This window comes from Stenella coeruleoalba (genome assembly GCF_951394435.1).
Source record: "Stenella coeruleoalba genome assembly, chromosome: 4".
In the NCBI taxonomy this organism is placed as follows: Eukaryota; Metazoa; Chordata; class Mammalia; order Artiodactyla; family Delphinidae; genus Stenella; species Stenella coeruleoalba.
In genome coordinates this window covers 126,890,746-126,910,737 of record NC_137149.1, presented here as the reverse complement: position 1 = coordinate 126,910,737, position 19,992 = coordinate 126,890,746, and the positions used below count along the sequence as shown (strand labels likewise).

The 19,992-nt window shown below is 39.6% G+C and overlaps 1 protein-coding gene across 5 annotated transcripts in view; it reads left to right on the top strand.

The window, feature by feature from the left end:
- Positions 1-19,992, top strand: part of GAB1 (GRB2 associated binding protein 1) — a 128,572-nt gene that overhangs the window by 94,471 nt on the left and 14,109 nt on the right. For 4 of the 5 annotated variants that reach the window (XM_079920750.1, XM_079920753.1, XM_079920754.1 and 1 more), the window contains exons 3-8: positions 1,979-2,204; positions 7,506-8,107; positions 9,536-9,621; positions 9,812-10,115; positions 17,898-17,987; positions 19,727-19,820. In XM_079920750.1, the coding sequence (XP_079776876.1) occupies positions 1,979-2,204; positions 7,506-8,107; positions 9,536-9,621; positions 9,812-10,115; positions 17,898-17,987; positions 19,727-19,820 (1,402 nt within the window). The remainder of the gene's footprint in view (positions 1-1,978; positions 2,205-7,505; positions 8,108-9,535; positions 9,622-9,811; positions 10,116-17,897; positions 17,988-19,726; positions 19,821-19,992) is intronic. The other variant, XM_079920751.1, reaches the window with a different exon arrangement.

Genomic DNA, 19,992 nt, shown 5'->3' with positions numbered 1-19,992 from the left:
CACCATCGTCTGTTCTGGCCTTTCATAAATAAGAAAGAATGAATTAATTTCTGTCATAAAGTGTTAGCTTTTGTTAGATGAGCTTGTGTGAAGACTTGACATTGCGTGCAGCATAGCAAAGATAGAACATTAGAAATTAGCTCAAGTTCTCCTTAACCCAGGCCGAAGTCTCCAACAGAAAGAAATTTTCATACTCGGTTAGCATCTAGCAGGGCTCACAGAGATTTCTGGAAGAGCAAATTCCAGACTGCACGTGCAGGTCGAAGGGGTCTTGCAGATTGGGGATTGCTTTCACCTCTTCCAACCCGGTATAGAGAAAGTGCTAATAAGTGAGTTTCTGTTGGGTGAATGGAGTGTTTTTGAGCATCTGCCCCAGGAGTTCTGATCCTATTGGTTTGCTTTGGGGACCCACAATTAAAGATAAACTAATGAAAGGTAGCCATACTCACGTGTTATCATTCAAGCTTTACCATTAGGATATGAGCTTCTCTGCCTAGGAAGAAGAGTTTTGAAATAAGCTACATAAACTTGGCTGTAGTGCATATGTGGATGTTAATGTTGAATACATAAAGACCTCATCAAAAGCACATGGACTTATTCTGTAGAATCTAGAGAAGAGAGAGCAGACCTTTCGCTCTTCCCTGGGGAATTGACAGACCAAATGACCTGCCTGTTATTCTATTCTGTAGAACGTATTAAGTCTTCTTACCACTTTTTATCATCATTAGATACTGTTTTGTTGTGAAAAATCTCAGTTTCAACCCAGCCTTTTCTGTTCTAATATAAACAGACAATAAACAGATTTGTTTATTCGAATATGAGCATTTACCTTTTTTTCTGGATTTATAGCCCCGTATTCCTAACCAGACTAACAATTTTTCTTTTGGGCCCTCAAACTTTTCCTTGGTTGTGTCAGTGAGATTTTATTTCTAGGCTTTCAACTTGTTTTCAAATTACTTCATGCTACACAATTTAGCTATGTTCATATGTCTTCTCAGAATGTAGTTAAGTGCTTAATAAATGACTTCTTTACCTGCTGACCCCTTTTGCATTAAAATACTACAGAAATCCGATAACGGCAAATGAGGCTATGAGCGGAGGGAAGAGGTGATGCCTTAAAGAAAAGCTCTTTCCTTAAATGTGAATCCTGGAGTTAGACATATTTCTCCCTAGTCGGTGGCTAAGAAATAGAAAGAAAAGAGTGAACAGCAAGATAAACATGGGGTAAAGAGCTGGCCCTGGTACACACAGCACCATGGGCCTGTAGATACCACATAATAAAATGGGTCTCCTTGGAAGGTTGGCTTGGCTTAGAAAGTGCTTTATTATCATGAAAAAAAAGTCTGCTGGTGCTTGTGCTAACATCTCCATTCCCAGTAACCTCAAAACCAAAGAGCGTTCAAGGCAACGTTAACCAAGGCTTTTTTTTTTTTTTTTTTTTTTTTTTTTTGCGTACCCTGAGGCTTGCGGGATCTTAGTTCCCCCACCAGGTATCGGACCTGGGCCCTGGCAGTGAAAGCGCCAAGTCGTAACCAGTGGACCGCCAGGGAATTTCCACCCATGGCTTTTTTAGACCCTCTGGAAGAAAGAACCCTACCCTTCAGATCTCTTTAACGAGAACCAGTAATTTTCTGTGTCAGCGTTGCCATTTAGGTAGCACGTATTTTAACTGACACTGTCCTGGTTTATCCTGTTTCCGTGTGTTTAAACGATTTCTCTCCAAACTTCCGAGTAGCTGGTCACAAAGCACCGAGCTGATCTCCCTGTGCTATGCGGCTGCTTCCCACTAGCTATCTGTGGGATAGGGAGGGTGGGAGGGAGACGCAAGAGGGAGGCGATATGGGGATACATGTATACGTCTAGCTGATTCACTTTGTTATACAGCAGAAACTAACACACCATTGTAAAGCAATTATACTCCAATGAAGATGTTAAAAAAAATGGGATGGACAGTGACGGTCACACTTGGGTGTTGCAGATCCTGTGAAGCCACCTGGCAGCTCCTTACAAGCACCGGCTGATTTACCACTGGCGATAAATACAGCACCACCATCCACCCAGGTGGATGCCTCCTCTGCCGCTCCGCCTCCTCCATATCAGCTAATTAGCCTTCCACCACACCTGGAAACCCTTGGCATCCAGGAGGATCCTCAAGACTACCTCTTGCTAATCAACTGTCAGAGCAAGAAGCCCGAACCCACCAGGTAAATCACCTGTGTCTCTGTGCGTGTACGTGCATACCCTTAGGCATCTTACCTTTAAACTTTTTAAAGCCTGATTTGAAGGCTTAAAAGTAACCATCTGTAGAAGCTCATCTTCTAGGCTTATAATTCAGGTTGATGTTCCTCCACGAACGATTTCCGATATTCAGGAGATTTTATTGGAGAAGCACATTGTCTATCATTTTTGGCAAAGAACGCTTGCGCCTTCACGGCTCCTTTGGAAATCTGTCTCCTGTGTCTTAGTCCTTGTTACAGGTTCACAGTGTTACTTGCTTAACAGATTTCACTGATTTATATATAAATGGTGATCTTGCTCCATTTCTTATGTGATTGTAAACCAGCCAAGGGTCATCTTTTGTTTCTGAAGAAGGAGAGGAATACCTACTGCTAGAAGATTTTGAAAGCAAAACGATCCCATTGCAGTGAGTGTGTTGTGGTTGCTTTGGATCTGTGTGAGAAATTAATCATACAGGTAAAATCCCACTATAGCAAATGCTATGGAATACACAAACCGGATGTTAGTGAAATTTGATGAAATCAAATATATTGCTAAAAACTTTGAAACTTTCAAATCTTCACACCTAGCAATGAAGCAGCGCTTACCACAGGCCTTGACTTTGCAGATTTTTAAGTAGAATGAAGTATATGGATTTCAGTACTTGACCAAAGACATCATAAAACTTTCCCGAATCCTTGGTTTCCCTGTCATCTTGATCTCTGCTCCCATACCCCTCTTTTCTTCTAAGCTATGAGATATTTTAATTTAATCATTCTTCTCATTTGATGTTGAATCATTGGAAGACTGGAGGTAACAGTGAGAACTGAGCCAGAACTTGATGATCACAAGGGCTGTCATACCGTTAATAGCTATGTGACAACTAGTGATATTGGGTATATTTATTATCTTAATCTGCAATATTAAGGAGGGAGGTGAATTGCATTGAAATATAAAAGATTTTTTTTAAACAGGGATATTAGATTCAAGCATTATTTTTATGAAAAAAAAGGATTTTTTCATGTCAAAAGTGACTGTTACTGGGCTAAAGGATCATACAAAACCCTTGTTCAAAAATTTTTATATAGGGGCTTCCCTGGTGGCACAATGGTTGAGAGTCCGCCTGCCGATGCAGGGGACTCGGGTTCGTGCCCCGGTCCGGGAAGATCCCACGTGCCATGGAGCGGCTGGGCCCGTGAGCCACAGCCGCTGAGCCTGCGCGTCCGGAGCCTGTGCTCCGCAACGGGAGAAGCCACAACAGTGAGAGGCCTGCGTACCGAAAAAAAAAAAAAATTTTTTTTTATGTAGAATTTGTTAAGATCCACAAATTAGTTTCTGTGAACCATTCCCTGAGATAGTGGAAACAGCTCACAAATCTTCCAAAGATGAGTTTCTGTATATTTGTTGTAATGGGATTTTACCTGTAAAAGTTAAAAAAAAAAAAAAGGAGGAAAAATTATAAATCAACACTGGTTAATATCAAATTCTAACTTGATTTTTGCTTGTTTGCTGTGAGAATTTAAAATTATACACTCGCAACGTTGTTGCATATGCTACTAATAACTAAGATTTTATTTTAGGGAGCTCCACAATTAGTTTTCCATCTCAGCTTTTCAAAAGCCAACGGCTAAGTGACAGTTTTCAGTACACTTTCTTTTTATATAGTGTCTTTCATTGATCTCATTGGTATCATAACTTTCCTATTGTAGTAGAAATTATGCTCAAAATCATTACTCAGATATATTTTGTATCTGTATTTTGCAAAAGTGACAGTTAAATAGCAAATATTTGTGAAGTACTCGCTGAGGGCCCACTGTTTCGCTAGGTGCTATGAAGGTACAAACTAAGTACATAAGATAAAGCCCCCTTAGATTCAGTCACCTTCAGAGTTTAAAAGTAAATCTTGTGAAGGAATCAAAACATGCAAGCATGAAGTGCTTGTAGGTGAAGGTAAGATGTGAGCATTGCCTTGCAAACTCCCGTTCATCCTGCAACACTCAGCTCAGACATCTGCTCCTCTAAGGAGGCATTCCACTAAACTCCCAGGCTGGATTAAATGCCTCTCAGGGTTTTCAGAGAATCCTGGTTGTACCTCCATGTCTCTGTTTTATTGGGTTGGCCAAAAAGTGCCTTCAGTTTTTTAAGTAAAAATAAAAGACATCTTTCATTTTCACCAAGAGCTTTATTGAACAACATATTCACCCTTTTGTTCCACTGTCTTCTGCCATTTTTCAGGCAACTTCATAATTCCATCTTCCCAAAACTTTTTATCTTTTTGAGCAAAGAACTATTCCAGGTGCCTTTTACAGTCTTCCAGGGAATTGAAATTTTTTCCATTAAGAGAATTTTGTAAACACCGAAATAAATGGAAATCCAAAGGTCCAATGTCTGGTGAACACGGCGGATGAGTCAGAACTTCCCAGCCAAGCTGTAACAGTTTTTGTCTGGTCATCAAAGAAACATGTGGTCTTGCGTTATCCTGATGGAAGATGATACGTTTTCTGTTGACTGATTCTGGACACTTTTCATCAAGTGCTGCTTTCAGTTGGTCTAATTGGGAGTAGTACTTGTGGTTTTCCGGAAGGAACTCATAACAGAGGACTTCCTTCCAATCCCACCATATACACAACATCACCTTCTTTGCATGAATACTGGCCTTTGGTGTGCTTGGTGGTGGTTCATTTCGCTTGCCCCACGCTCTCTACCGTTTCACATTATTGTACAGTATCCACTTTCCATCACCCGTCACAATTTGTTTTAAAAACGGAACGTATTCATTACGTTTAAGTAGAGAATCGCATGTGGAAATAGGTCAAGAAGGTTTTCTACATTTAATTTATGTGGAATCCAGACCTCAAAGCGATTAAAACATAACCAAGCTGGTGCAAATGATTTTCAATGCTTGATTTGGATATTTTGAGTACGTCAGCTGTCTCCCACGTGGTATAATGTTGATTGTTCTCAGTTAATGTCTCGATTTGATCGCTCTCAACTTCAGCTGGTCTACCTGACTGTGGAGCATAGCCCAGTGAGAAATCTCCAGCACAAAACTTCGCAAACCACTTTCGACACATTCGATCAGTCATAGCACCTTCCCCATACACTACACAAATCTTTCTTTGTGTTTCAGTTGCACTTTTACCTTTCTTGAAAGAATAAAGCATAATATGCTGAAAATGTTGCTTTTTCCTTCCATTTTCAATATTAAAATGGCTACAGAAAAGTTCACCAATTTTGATAAGTCTTTTTTTTTAAAATGCACGCTGATATGACAGCTGTCACATACAATCTAACAAAACTGTTTCAAACGAAGTTAAAGACAACTAAGTGCTACTAGAACCATCTTACGGAAAAAACGGAACGAACCTTTTGGCCAGCCCAGTATCACAGAATTGGAAATAGCTTAATAATTTTATGTATTCTCCACTACACTCTAAGCTAGTCAAAGACAGGGAACTTAGTACTCATTGTACTTCTAGCTTCTTCTTAACTTCACGTTTGAATTAAATCAAGTACAAATTTTAGAATATGTGTTAGAAATTCCTAGAAAGGTCAGTGCAAGTGTTTTTGAGAGGGAGGGTGAGATGCCTCATAGGAGGAGTAGCCTCAGTGCCCAGGGGAGTTGTTTGCAGGCTTTTTTGTAGTTCCTACAGCCTGTAGGAACCCTTAAAGGGACTTTCTCTGAATAGGTGAGTGACCTGAAAACCACGTTTTGGAAATATTGATCTTCTAGCAGTCCTGGTCCTATGGATGGTATGATAGATTGGAAGAGGGAGAAACTAGAGGAAAGAAGTTTGCTGAGGGAGGGGTCCGTGGTGTAGATCTCAGCAAAGATACGGACCTGAACTTGGGGTGGTAACAGTGGGAACGGAGTCGGGGAATGGGCGCTTGGCTAGAAAGAAGGACTTTGTGCCCAAGTGATGGTGGTGATCAAAGAGAATGAATCAAAGTTGATTCGATTTTGAGTTTAGAGAATCTGGGATAAAGACATTTCATGGCAAGTCAGAAAGGACCACCAATGTGAGAAGTAAGTTGAGTTTAGTTTGGTACACATGAGCAAGGGAACACTGGGATAACCAAGTAGCAATATGTTTGAACCGTTTGTAAATACAGGACTCGGAGTTTGGTGAGAAGATAGCAGTTGTCAGCATTCAGTAGAAAGGGAAGTTAACGGGAAAGGAGGAGTTTTTAATGGTGTGTGCTGTAAAGACTTAGAGGACTGATTTCTGTTGGCCATTTCCAGGTTGGAGAGACAGGAAGAAAGAGGCAGTCAATGAAACAAGGGCATAATCAGTGAGGAAGAAGGAAAGTCAGGATATTGCAATAAAGGTCCTCGGATACTCGCGGGGGAGAGTTTCAGTGAATAAATGCAATACACAGCGCCAGATGTTACCAAGAAATCAGAGAGATGTGCCCTTAAAAAAAAAAACTGTCACAAGTTATTTGTTTTAAATATTGAGTTTAAATTCCTACAGGACTTTGGACAACACACATAGGTAGTTAAGGTATCTTGTTTAGCATTAAGGGAGGACCAGCGTTCGGGTATTGGTAGCTTCATTTTGACTTATTCCCAAATTTCGTGATACCACAAAATACAGAGATCAAAAATGTACCCAAAGCGTAAAATACACTCTAATGAGATTTCTCAAGGTGAATTATTGTTTGGAGTTGGCTAACTCCTTGCTTTGTATTTTGATTCTTTTCATAGTATTGGCTAAATATTTGTTAAAGAAAATAAATAGAAAAGAAGATACACAAAACCTATCAAGTTGCCACCTCCTTGTAGATCACATTGAATTTATTCAATACCAGGTAATCATTAGACTTTTCATTTATCAGAACAACAGAGTTGCCACAGGTGGGCTAAAGAGCAATGGATCGCCTTGATAAACTGTTGGCACGAGGTTTTTGCATGCTTTTCAGAGGAAGTGCTTTTCCTGGTGTCTTGTGCCTTAATCATTTACCTTCCTCCAAGTTTTGTACCTTTCTAATTACAGTGCTTCAGGGATTGTGGTTTTACGTGTGGACTTACCAGGTGGAGTTGGGGGGTGTGGACAGGTACAGAACAAGATTAGGGAGAATGCTTTTGGTTTTGTGGTGGCGGTTTTGTTATCTGGTGTATAATCATAAAAACTCAGGAACATTCGCGCTTTCAATCAGATGGGTCACACACACCAAAAACTTGAATGAAAAAACCATGGAGTTTGATTGCTAAGCTAGAAATATATTTATTAAAATGTAGTCTTCGGTCTTCACCGTGTTTTCTGTCATTAACAATTTTTATTTAGAACGCATGCTGATTCTGCAAAATCCACCCCTTCGGAGACAGACTGCAATGATAACGTCCCTTCTCATAAAAATCCTGCTTCCTCCCAGAGCAAACATGGAGTGAATGGCTTTTTCCAGCAGCAGATGATGTATGACTCTCCACCGTCTCGGGCTGCATCCATTTCCGTAGACTCCAGCCTTTATAACCTGCCCAGAAGTCACTCCCATGACGTCTTACCAAAGGTGTCTCCTTCAAGTACCGAAGCCGACGGAGAGCTCTATGTTTTTAATACCCCATCCGGGACCTCGAGTGTAGAGCCTCAAATGAGGCATGTATCTATTAGTTATGACATTCCTCCAACACCTGGTAATACTTATCAGATTCCACGAACATTTCCAGAAGGAACCTTGGGGCAGACGTCAAAGCTAGACACTATTCCAGATATTCCTCCACCTCGGCCACCGAAACCGCATCCGGCTCATGACCGATCTCCTGTGGACACGTGTAGCATCACACGCACAGCCTCTGACACTGACAGTAGTTACTGTATCCCGACAGCAGGGGTGCCACCGTCCCGTAGTAATACCATTTCCACTGTGGATTTGAACAAATTGCGAAAAGGTCAGCTCCAGTTGGCTTTTCCTGGCTTAGAGGTTAATGATAGAAAATCTCTTTTTCTGAGTATTTGTTCTTGGACGCTTAGTGTGACATTAAATGGCAGTCCCTTTTTTCTTCAGCGCTGCAGTTACCCACTCGGGTAGCGAAGCTGTCAGAGCCTCAGTAGATCCCAGGAAGTGTGTTTGTGCAGGCAGCGTGTGCCTGTGTACATGTTGTGGTGGAAGGGAGAAAGACGAGGAGATTTTCATCCCTAAGAAGTATGGCCTTAGTAATGCTTCCCTGCCTCAGGGAGTGTGCACCACTCTCTCTCACTTCCTCTACATCCTGGGTGAGCAGACCCGATGGGGAAGAGGCACAGGAAATGGACCAGCCGCAAAGCCTTTCCCAGTCATACCCTTTCCCGTATTTGTGTCCTATTACGGCCGCTTCTGTGTCACATCTGTTGGGCTCTGTTTCCTTCCTTCCCAGATCAACGGTTTTTACGTTATGTCTACCAGGTGATATTCAGTTGCAATCAGGTCATTCTGCTTTTTGTTTGTTTGATTTTATTTATTTTTAAAGCTCTGAATCTTCTCTCCCCTTACCCCTTAGCCACTTCACTGACTCCTGTACCATCTTCCTAGAGCCTGCCAAAAGTTATAGACTTTTGAGAGGAGAAAAATTGAGTCTGGGTTAGCCTCTGAGGGTCCTAAAGTCCTGAAAATAAAAAGCCCAAGTTTAAAAGGCACCCACCCTAAAAACTACATCTGACACTTCTAGATTTTGTGGTAGAGTTATCCAGCTGTTCTAAAGAAGTTAAAGATTTGATGCCTTGTGGATGGTACTTATGTCAATACTTATTTAGCCATTCAACACCAATTTCTAACTTCTTTCTCGAAATGGCTGTAATGTATCTTGAGGTGGTTATAAGTTAGTGAGATATAAGTTATACCCAAGGGTGCAAAAGATAAGAAAACAGAAGTATTTCTTTTCTCCATCTTTAAATAACCCATCTCACTGTCATAATCAAATACTGGTACTGGGGCTTCCCTGGTGGCGCAGTGGTTGAGAGTCTGCCTGCTGATATAGGGGACATGGGTTCGTGCCCTGGTCCGGGAAGATCCCACATGCCACGGAGCGGCTGGGCCTGTGAGCCATGGCCGCTGGGCCTGCACGTCCGGAGCCTGTGCTCCGCAGCGGGAGAGGCCACAACAGTGAGAGGCCTGTGTACCGCAAAAAAAAAAAATACTGCTACTGGTTAGCATATGAATAAATGTCTGCATTTTCTAGTGGCTTAATGTTTCAATTCAAGATGTTATTCTGTGAGCATCCTTTTTAAGATCTGTGTGTGTGCATGCATGCATATATGGAGAGAGAGAGAAGGTCATTCCTGATTACTCTGGGAACTGGCAAAGATGGGGAGAAATATTGATAGTTTGTTCTCTGTTTTAGATGCTAGTTCTCAAGACTGCTATGATATTCCACGAACATTTCCAACTGATAGATCTAGTTCACTCGAAGGCTTCCACAACCACTTTGTAAGTATAGTTGACCTTGGCATCATCAAGTGTATTTCATTGTCAAAACCTTCGCACTTAGGACCCTGAGACTAAATGAGATCCTGAAAAAAAGTCCCTTCAGATCCACGTGAATAGGCATAACTTACAATTGTGTTTTCCTGTTTGACAGTAGTTCTTCTTTATTAAAAGAAATGTATGTGTGTTTTAGAAAATCAAAAATGTATTGACAGTGGGGAGTGTATCAAGCGAAGAACTGGATGAAAATTATGTCCCCATGAATCCCAACTCTCCTCCACGACAACATTCCAGCAGTTTCACGGAACCAATTCAGGAAGCAAATTATGTGCCAATGACTCCCGGGACATTTGATTTTTCTTCATTTGGAATGCAAGTGCCTCCTCCCGCTCATATGGGCTTCAGGTCCAGCCCGAAGACCCCCCCTAGAAGGCCAGTTCCTGTTGCAGACTGTGAACCACCCCCCGTGGATCGGAACCTCAAGCCAGACAGAAAAGGTAAGGAGAGCGTGGCATGGTAAAAGGGCCGGGGGTTGCCAGCTGAGATCTGCATTTAACTGTCGTTAAATCCAAAACAGAATCGGGACTAGAAATTCAGAAGTATTTCATATTACCTAAGTTACCAGCTTGTTTAAGTAAAGTAGTAGTGCTGTGTATAGATTAATAATTATTATGTCATATGTTGATGCCCAGGTGAAATTTTTTTAAGACTCCTATCTCTGGAGCAGAGGTTACAAACTAAACTATTCACAAGGATTGGCAAGCAACAGGAGATAATTAGGAGAGACTGGAATGCCCTTGGCCCGGCCAAATGGAGTCACTAATTACTGCCTGGCTACAATCCTTTGTGGACTTGTGAAGCTAACATGGGCCCCCTAGAGGAAAATCTTCTGATTATCAAAAGAAGTCAAAAATTGGGGGGTTTTTATATGTATTTTCTTTTGATTTTTAAGTTCTACCAGCTAGTTTAATTATTTAAAAAAAAACAAAACATTGCAGACCATACCACAGACTTTTACAAGCTAGATATGGTCTTTGGCTGGTCTTTTGTAACCTCTCCTCCAGAGTATTTAATATCAAATCAGACTTGAGATTATTAGTGCACTTGCCATGATTCTTTAAGATCAGTAAGGTTGCTTGTATACTCTTTGCATTCTGTGCATATAACAACTTTTTAAAAATGATTCTGCCTTTGCTGGGGTGTAAACAAATGCTTCTAGTCTATTCTTTCATACTGGCCTTCATAAGTAACATTAAAGTCTAAGGTGGCATGGTTGGTTAAGAACTCAGTGTAAAAGAAACTTTTCAGCCAGTCTGGTAATATGTACCCAAGTTTTTGAAATTTGGGTTCAAGTGGTTAAACCCCAGCCAGCCAGCTGTGTTGCCGCAGGCTGCAAGTGTGATTGAATCTCGACAACCAAGTAAGTTAGTGTATTGGCTGTGAGATGCGTGGCACAATTTCTGGGGAATTCAGCACATTTGAAGAGTCTCGTATGCTCTATGTAGCTGTTTTTAAAAAGCATGTGATGTTTGTGTCAATTTCTCATTAACCTGGGCTTGGATCATTAATAGTCATTCTAATTAAGTTCCCAGTGTGGGGGACAGAGACTGAGACTCAGAGTATCTTAAGAAAATGAGTTTTGTTTTGTTTTGCTTTTAAGAAAGTAAATGAAAAGAGAACGTTAGCGGCAACTGAGACACTCCTAGGAGGCTGTCACTTTGTCCTGCTCTCCCTGCATTTCTGTCCTCTGGAAACTCTTTGATCCTGCTTTGCTCTCCCTCACATTCTTTCCTTCTTTCCTGTTTTCTTTTACGCTGCATCCTCTACTTTCCGGCTTTCTGCTGTCAGAGAGCTTTGGCCTCTGATGCCCCTGCGTGGCCCCGATTCCGCCCCGTGCCTCCTTTTTATGGGCCCTCGCAGCTTCCACACCTGCTGCTAATTGCCTTGTTCATTATTGACTCACTCCAGATCGCTCAGCGAAAGTTTGATTGGTCTCCTTTGTCTGTCCACATCAGGCCACAAGACAGATTGTAGATTGCAGGCGAGCCCACGTGTTGGTTGCTGTTGGGTCAAGGGCTCACCTTTGCTCGGATAGCTGGAAGGATGGTCGCACCCCCGGTCACCCCAGAGGCCCCAGCAGCAGAGCCATGATCAGGGCTGGCTATTTTAGAAACAGTGTGAGCATCCCAGGCTTTTTAGGTGATAACTTTTCCTTTTGTTTCTCTTGGTCCTCATTTGTTTTTAAATCTATTTAGACATCCCTCGTCATTTTCTTCTTTGCATACAACACACAAAAGTATGTTTGGACATGTATAGGTTTATAATTGAGCCCACAGAGGGTGGAAGGATTAAGATACAAGTGTCAGGAAGTCCGTGAAACATCAAAACCCTCATTTTAATGTGAAACTGGTTCTCTCCTTCTTTTCCTGTAATTAACGCATGTTGGCAGCAGATCGCTAGTTTTTGACACCAAACGTAACCGTTTTATATCTTGAGGTCCCCACATAAATATGGTCATGGTGTGCTGTGGGTGATGCATGGAGCTCTGAGTCCTTGCGGCTTTGCTCCCCTGCCTCTCCTTCCTCCCTTCAGGATCTGCTTAACACAGTTTGAAAATTCCCAGTATATTTCACAGTTAATGGTTTCACGTGGTAAGCGCAATGCAGAATCAGAAAAGGTCCCTATTTACATGTTGGAAAGTTTTAGGATCGTAATGAAATGCTTTTAGTATCATCTAGGTCTGACAGAGTTCACGTACCCCCATATTGTAGTATATGTTATTTTACGTAGGCAGCATAATAAAATGGCATGTGTATTATACATCATGTATATTGCATAATTAAACCTCCCTATGTAAATATATAGTGAAAGTACTATATATTCTAGTACATGAGAGACTGTCCTAGTCCTCTAAACCAACCAATGGCGACCCTACTGTAGAACAGAACAAAGTAGGTTCCTTGGTTACTTTTGGAGATTCTGTTTAGTCTTTAAAAAATTAACTGAGCTATTGAAAGACAATCTTGAGCTCATGGGCCAGATTACTGATTTGGTATCATTGCTTAGATACAAAATGAACTGAAAAAGCACCCAGAATAAAATTTCCACATAGTTTTTGGCAAATTCAAGGAGAATAATAGGTTTAGCAAAACAGTAAAGAAGTTACTTAAAGTCTTAGTTATAAAAAAAAAAAAGGGGGTGGGTTGCTTTTCTTATTCCTCTACTTTTTAAAATAAATGATACAAGAGAAGGCATGAGAAAGTATCTAATATTGCAAGGCAAACTTTGTCAAGTCACTTTAGAAAGTTATAGCTATTCGAGAAAAACATTTTAAAACCCAAATTCAGATCTTGGAGCAAAGTTTATCCATAAAAACTTAAACCGTAAAACAGATGTCTTATTTCGTCCTGAAATTCTTCTCATGGTGCTCGCATCTGATGAGTCTGTTTTCATTTCAAATTTTGTGACATCAGATACATGAGTCTGTCTATTGTTCTAGTATCTCTTATTAACTAAACCTCATAATAAGCAAACCTTATTCTATAAAATATGGCTTGATTAGTTCTAAAACTCAATATAACTAACTCAACACCCAGTATAACTGGTTTCTGTGATCGTCTTCTTGGGAAGGGTCTACAATAAATGAGTGACATTCTAGTCTTGTTTATACCCCCAATTATAGATGTCAGCTGCTGTAGTTAGTAGTACGCATGAGTTTTTCAAATACTTCTGAGTAATTGAAGCTGCAGAAATACGTGCATGTTTTAAACACTTACATTCAATGTATTTTCATGGACACTTTACCCAGTCACCCAACTGTGGTAGCTATATTTTCACCCATACTATTTCTGTCACAATAGTATTTGTCCTGAACCGTATCTTGTGTATATTAACAGTGGAGAAAATCATAATTTACATGTACTGTGTTAAATATTAGGTAGGCAGATGAGTCATTGGAAATGCAGGACAAATTCTGTTTTGATTACTTCAACTGAAACTTTTATATTTTAATGGAAAAGCAACTTTGTAAAGTTTGAGACATTTCTATAAGATATTGTGATTTCTCTTAAAGTAAGTCCTTGCATAAATCTACCAGATTTCATCTGTGCATTTAACTGGGCCCATTCACTCTCTTTCTAACGTGATATAGCAGCTGTTCAAGCCTCAGATATACGGTCTTTATATTTTGTTTTGTTTGGCTTTGTCCATTCATGGCTTTCTGCAGTAGATCTGACCATTAGTTATTGTATTGGTTTTAAAAAAGCAGTGCGAGGTTACTTCTGGTGTTTTCGTATGTTCATTTGGTTAAAATATCTTCAGGTCCTGCTGGATCTTCGCTTTGCTATAGGAAGGATCCAGAAAACCAATCGAGGAGCTTCCCTAGGTGGATCTTTTTGGTATCTTTGCTATAAATATTTGCTCAAGAGAGCTTCTAAAGAAGTTTTTTGAAAGCGATTAAAAATTAACATGCTTTTGGGCTTCCCTGGTGGCGCAGTGGTTGAGAGTCCGCCTGCCGATGCAAGGGACCACGGGTTCATGCCCCGGTCCGGGAAGATCCCACATGCTGCGGAGCGGCTGGGCCCGTGAGCCGTGGCCGCTGAGCTTGCGCGTCCGGAGCCTGTGCTCCGCAATGGGAGAGGCCACAACAGTGAGAGGCCCACGTACCGCCAAAAAAAAAATAATAAAATTAACATGCTTTTGAAAAACTACTTTTATACTATAATAAATGTTTGGAAGATGGATTAATGATACCAGTAAATATAGCTAGATTTTAATAAACAAGTATTAAAGTTTGACTCTCAAGTCAGATTTTTTGGGTTGGTGGTTACAGTTTAAAGGAAATGAGTACAGAGTACGTTTTTACAGCACAGCCTCTACGTGCGGGTTTTTTTACCCAAATATTCCTGACCTTCCAATATAATTGTCATTATTATAGTCCCCTTTATACAATGAGACTATTCAAACAAGTGTAAAAGTTTTTCAGTGTGCTACCTTGATTACTCCTTGGAATTAGCAGAGGATAATAATGTTGTGAATTATTTTTCTTCTTTCTTGATTTCTGAGATGCCTACTGGAAATAGTAGCATCATCTGTGAAACTTCAGATAAGTGAATAATTTAGGCTAAGTTAGACCTATAATGATAGAGAAAATAAATTTTCCACTTTGAGTTGAATTTATGTAAGCAATACCTATTAAAATAATAATCGTGTATGGACTTTTCAAAAAGGACTGCATCTGCTTCTTTGAAGCATGACCTCGTATGACTGCCTTGACCATATCTGGAATGATCAACTTTTGAAACAACATTCAGTTGCTTTTATTCTTTTTTTTCCTTCAAAGGCAAACACAAAGTTATGACATTGATCAGATTAAACACCACCATCAGATTGAGCTTTAAGAGAACCGCAGCTCATCAAAACAGATTGAAGGGCCTCCCAGTTATAGGATGTACCCTCTGATAGGTCTGGGGTCTGGAAACCCAAGGAAGGACAGGTGGCTTCTCTAAAGAAGCTCCCATTTAGTGGGAAAGTGGAAAAGTAAACACATTATCATAATTAGCACAGAAGGGGGCTTGTGGTTGAGGTTAGCTCTTGGCCCTGCAGGCTGTCTCCTCTGAGGAGAATCTCAGAGGGTGAGTGGCAATGAAATGATGATAGAGGATCTTCTATCAGAATAAACAGCATACCCAGATCCTTTAAAAAGAGGGGACTGGCTCAGTCTTGGGTGGGAGGGAGGAAAGTATGAATGCAGGAACGAATGCCAAATGCCTGGCAGGTGCCAGCTCCTGGGGGTTTTATAATCCATGCTAATGAGTTTGGGCTTTATTCTGAGAACACCATTAAAGGGTTTTATGTAGGCAAGTAACATAATCAGGTCGGCCCCTAGAAAGCTCATTCTAAGATTTAAGGATACCATAGGGGAAAAATGGTATTTTTTAATGCAAACTGTTATAAAATCACACTTTTTTTCAGCATCTTCTTTAAAGAGTGCTTTGCCTGGTGTTCCAAACCTAGGGTTCTTGACGCCTTGCTTTAGAGATGATCAGACAGGAAGGCATAACAAAAGTCCCTGTCCTGACTCGAAATAGCTGCCTCCACTTGGGGACCTAGAGTGAGTGATTTTTACAAGTTTGGAGGCCACTTGGAGTGTAAGTGGAGGTTATTTAGCCATACCGTGTGAGTTCACTTTCAGAAAAACAAACCAGGTACGTGCAGTGCACATTAAAAAAAGGAAGCCAGGACTTCAGACTTACAGATTCTTTAATTTTCTTGGATAAATGAAAACAAACGATTGCCATTATAAATAGAAAGTAAAATTGATAAAGGGAAATCAGAGAGAACGTGGAATCTAGAGTAACTCTTAAGAGATCTGCTATGGCAACTGCAGACAGAGGAAACAAAGCAGGTGTGGTGGGTCCCAGAAGATAAATTCCATTTCGAACATGCAGTGTGAAAGCCTACAGAACCTCCATGTGGGGTGACTTTGTAGGTATGCCAATAAGGATCTTAGGGGAGATCTGAACCAGAGGTTAAGATTTACCAAGTTGTGCTCCTAATGAGGGAGCAGATCACATGATCCAGAGATTGACAGCCCCGGGTGAGATTGTTTTAACCCCTGAGGGTTAAAGCACAATGGGGTGCTCTTTGCTAAAGAAATGCGTCATGTTGCTTTCTTTGTTCAAACCTAATCTAGCTGAAGCCTCCTTGTAACTGTCTTGGATTTAAAAGCTGAGGCTCAAGTGAGTTATTTAACACTGTTGACTCTTAGAATTTGAGAATCAGTGTATCCCCGGAGTTGGTTCATTTGCTGCCTCTGCTTTAGTCTTATCTCATACCCTTTATTGTGGCACTTAAGTAATTAGAGAAGCATTCCAGTATTTGCCTCTAGGCAGCAGAGGAGAAGTACATACACCTTGGACTTTTTTTCCTTTCTCTCCTCATAAGTAATACTGAGCCATCATTTGAGTATCACTTTCATTTCTGTCTGGAGCATAAATGTCAAATTGAGCCAGGCAGTAAAAATAACAAAGAAATGAAGCTACCAAAATGCCTGAGCGACTGGGTTCAATTCAAGGCAACATTTTCACCTTGAGGCGTTTGTCCTAAACTCAGGCTTAAGTTTTGCATGGAGTAGAAAATACATGGAAATTTTATAAATGCACTATTAAAAAATTCACTTAATACGGTATCTTTCTGTGAAGAGTGCCAAGGAGTACCCTTGAGAGTACTTGAGAGAGTTAGGAAATTTTCATGTTTTATAAGCTAGAAAATCACATTTTCCAGAACTTGTAGATTTTGGTCAATAAGGTGCTAGAGATCAGCATTAAATCAGCGAACTCTAATATTATTTTCCATCTAATAGATGTCAACTCAGTTTTGTACATGCCAAGGAAAAAGAGAATTTGGTGCCATTGAGAATGAAGTAGTTTAAATTCCTGATTGAAATGATATTGCTACTCTGGCATCCAGGCTTCCAGTGGGAAAAAGTATGAGGCCAGCTGCTGGGTATTAAACCTGTACTTTTCTTAAGGCTTTTCAGCAGTACTAGTACATAACAGAGATTAAACGAAAAAAAAAAAAAAGATGGCAACTGAATTTATACTTTCCAATTCTCAAATTAAAGCTAGACAGTCAGCAGTTCCAGAATCTAGACATCTAATCCTTGCAAAATGGTGTCACGGGGGCAACCACTGAGTGTTCAGGGAAAAGAAATGCTGGTCTTGGTTTTGACTTTGGAGTAGCAGACATTGTATCAATAGAACTTCTCTAGAAGGGCGCTTTCAGGTGGTGAAGGAGTAGTCAGATTAAGGTTTTTAAAACACCTCCATCAAGTTAAGAAAGTAGGCCTTGGTACTTTCCTATGAGACACCAGACTTCAAAGAAAAGATGTACTTGCGATCTGACTGAGAGGTTTATTAATTTTTTATTGGATCCAGTTTTCTAAGGCATGTTAGAAGAGTAACTAACATGACACATGTTTTTCCTCTCTTCCTCCAAATAAAGGTAACAACTAACCAAGAAGTTATGCCACTAAAACCCTACCATCTTTTATAACAGTTTGCTTATTACGTTGTTGCATGCAGCTTCGGCGTTCCCATGGTATTGAGCATGAATGATATGCATAGCCAGACTGAAATAGTCTCCACAAACAAACTTTTGTTTATGCTTTTGAGATGTAACATGTCTGCTCAGGGCTCTGTTGCTTTTTTACAGAATCCATTTTTTTTCCAATTAAAAAAATAACATTATATTAAGAGAGTCTTCTTTTTACCAATTAGGTCAAAGTCCTAAAATTTTAAGACCCAAACCCCATGGTTTAGAGCGAACTGATTCACAAACCATAGGTGACTTTGCTACAAGAAGAAAGGGTATGTACTTTAGCACCGCATGCTGGATGGGGTGTTGGGAATTTATGTATTCTGTGATGTTGTTTCCTTTAAAAGTAAAGGAGAAGAGCCTTAAATACTATTTTGTTGTAAATAAAACTTCCCAGCGCGTAATTTCTAAAGTGAATGCTTCCCATAATATACAGCGAGTATATTTGTTATGCCATTAACAGCAGCATGTTAAATATTTGATAATATATGATATTCAGTCTTTTCCTTTTGCATTATTCTTTTAACCTTTTAGACATCAATAGAGTGTTTTCTTTAAGCTTGTGAGATGCTTGTGAGTTCCAGTTGTCTCCTGTACTTATGTATAATGTATATATTCTGTTCTGAGACAATATATAATCATTTCCATGGATTCATTATTTTATGCCATTACTTGGAATTTGACAGCTAAGCAGCTCTTAGCCTCTGTGTTTTAAAAAAAGTGAAAACATCAGAGTTAAAGAAATACTTGCAAGTGAGCACAGCATTCTGTACATGTCCATTTTAAGTGTATAGGTGAGCAAAATTATTTTAACTGAAACTTAAATCAACATAGCCTTCAGAGAATCTCATTGAATTTTTTTGTATTTGAGTTGCCAAAAATACTTCGGCATAAACCCCAGAGAATCTACATAATCCTTTAAAATGACTACCTATTTTATAGTTGGAAGGTAATTATAACTTGGTTGATTCAATGTACACATATATGCACAAAGACTAGAGGAGGGATGCCTGGAAAAAATGAAGACTTTTTCTTTAGAGTGGCAGGATGACGTGTAACTAAAATATTTACCTAATATGTTTAAATAGTATCCTAAAATATAATGAATATTAACAAATAATATTGTTGAAGTTCTTTTGCTTATGTCATGAATTTCTGAAAACTGAGTCTTACTTTAAGGGCGAAGAGCTCTGTGGAATATATACTGGCAGAGTAATTAATTGTCCACTGCAATAATAGGGTAAATAAGAAAAGACAACTTATAAATAAAGCTAATAGGAACATTAGCATTTATTTTTACTTAATTTGTTAAAGGATATTGTTGGTTGAATTAAGCTAAAAATTTGAGACAGTTGTTAAATTGTGGCCTTTTCTCAGAGCAGAGTTTGAGTATAAAGATATAATTATTGCTTTGTTTTATTTGGTTCCAGACTGGGCCTGAATTAATTTAAAAGATTTGGTTATTAATTCTTTTTGTCAATTTTTGGTTTTGGCGAAGTTTTGTGTTTATTGCTTCCTAAACATCATTTTATATGTATAGTTGTATAAATGATGCTTCAATGTTGATGACGAGGACTGTTTTTACATAGAAAATTAAATGTCCGTGTTTAAGGATAAAATTAGTGAAAAAAATAAAATAAGGAAATAATGAAAAGTATAAATCAAGTAACTATGAAGGAATTGGGTCACATTACTCTTTCTTGTTCTCATCGTTTATATTCATAAAATATTTACTTAAGAAGCAGCATGTTGTAATAATAGAGTTTTATTTAGACTTTCAGTCAACAGTCAGGAAACATTATCTGATTTAGCTTTTGCCACTAATTTTTTAGCTGTGTGACCTTGGAAAAATCACATAACATCAGTGTGCTTCTTTTCATGTGTGAAACTAAGCTGGTCCTAGGCGTACAGTGGCTATAATGTATAAATAGAGATGTAGAAAGAGGGTCTTGTTTTGTTTTCCAAATTTCTGTATGCTAAAGTCTCTTTTTTTTTTTCTCTTTTGTTTCAGTCAAGCCAGCACCTTTAGAAATAAAACCTTTGCCAGAATGGGAAGAATTACAAGCCCCAGTAAGATCTCCCATCACTAGGAGTTTTGCTCGAGAGTAAGTCTTTGTTTAAAATACTTAGCTTGATTGTGCATCATAATGGAGAGTAACTAGAACAGTGGTTCCCAAAGGATGGTCTGGGGAGCCTCCCTTTTTGGGGTTCTGTGAAGTCAAAACTATTTTCATGAATATACTAAGATGTCATTTGCTTTTCCACTCTCCTTCTCTC